Here is a 1,245-nt window from a genome sequence, read left to right as displayed (position 1 = left end):
CTCCACAACTTCAGGTACGACAGCAGACGTGTATGGCTGCAGCTTGGCCCAGATGGTAGCCTTCAGCTCACTGGGGGAGTAGGCGATGCCAAGGGTGTCGCAGACGTCAATGAGGTCGGCTTTACGCCACGTGAACTTCGGCGTGGTGTCTGGTATGCACTTGTGATATTTTGCGTTGTCCATGACGATGATGGCATTGACGATAGCATGGTCCTGGAGAGCCTCCAAGAGCCGGCGAAACCAGTCCACAAAGTACGAGTTGTCGAACATACCATGGTAGTCCTTCGTTTGCTTTCCACCAACAAACTTTTCGTAGCACAGGATTTTCGAATTGTCGGGGCCGTCGTCCACAATAGCGGCGATGAAGCAAAATCGACGGTCTTTGTGCTTCGCCTTGGGCTGGACGTCCAGATCATCGGTAGGATCGTACATGGAGATGTCGTTTTTGTTGCAGTGATGATGGACGAAGCTTTCATCCAGGTACACGACTGTGCGACGGGTTGCTGGGTTGCAACTCAGAACCCCTCCGAGGATCTCGCACTGCCTGCAAATGACCAGCGACACGAATCGTTGGCTTTCCTGAGTGGCGCTTTTCGAGGTTCGAGCGAGCGATGGCCGATTGTCGAGAAGGAGGCGTTTGCTGTGGTTGAGTCCTGCAAACGATTGGAATACCTCCTGATTCGGCCCGGCGGTTTTCAGCTCTTTACCGATCATCGCAACCTAGTGTACATGTTCAACCCGTTGGGGTCGAACTCGAACATGGCGAAGTATCAGGCCCAGAAGCTTCAGCGGTGGGCGCTGACTATGACAAAATTTCCATATGTGGTGGAATGTGTCGCCGGGGAAGACAAGCTGTGGGCCGACCTCCTGAGCAGATGGGGCAGTTTAGCGGGGCCCGACCGAGGCACCCGAATGCAGAAACTGGCATTAGTTTCCCCGTTACGTGCCGAGGAATTCGTATGGCCGACGGCGAATGCGATCACGGCATTACAACGTGAACACCCCGAGCGTGAGCGATGTTCGACCTGGAGCGCCGAGAAGAAATGCTTTTTGTCCGCCTCGGGGAAGATTTGGATCACTGACAAGTGCGCATATGTGTGGTGGCTCATGCGGGCGTGGCTGGTCACCGCCGCGTGGAAGCAACAACTGCCTCGGTAACCGACATGTTCGGATGGCCGACCCTGAAAGCCGACGTGAAGAATTTCGTCCGCGCATGTCTCCATTGCATGGTGGTCGACGGAGAAT

At 55.0% G+C, this 1,245-nt stretch overlaps 1 protein-coding gene across 1 annotated transcript; it reads right to left on the bottom strand.

Moving 5' to 3' along the window:
* Nucleotides 1-18: 18 nt before the first annotated feature.
* On the bottom strand, nt 19-714 carry H257_19421 (hypothetical protein; the record flags this gene model as incomplete). Its single annotated transcript, XM_009848566.1, has 1 exon — nt 19-714. A coding segment is annotated over one exon (696 nt), but the record flags the coding sequence as incomplete, so codon positions are not given.
* Nucleotides 715-1,245: the final 531 nt, after the last annotated feature.

Source organism: Aphanomyces astaci (assembly GCF_000520075.1).
Source record: "Aphanomyces astaci strain APO3 unplaced genomic scaffold supercont1.575, whole genome shotgun sequence".
NCBI classification, from domain to species: domain Eukaryota; phylum Oomycota; class Saprolegniomycetes; order Saprolegniales; family Verrucalvaceae; genus Aphanomyces; species Aphanomyces astaci.
Note: the sequence above shows the minus strand (reverse complement) of the source record. Positions and strands in the feature narration are given on the sequence as shown.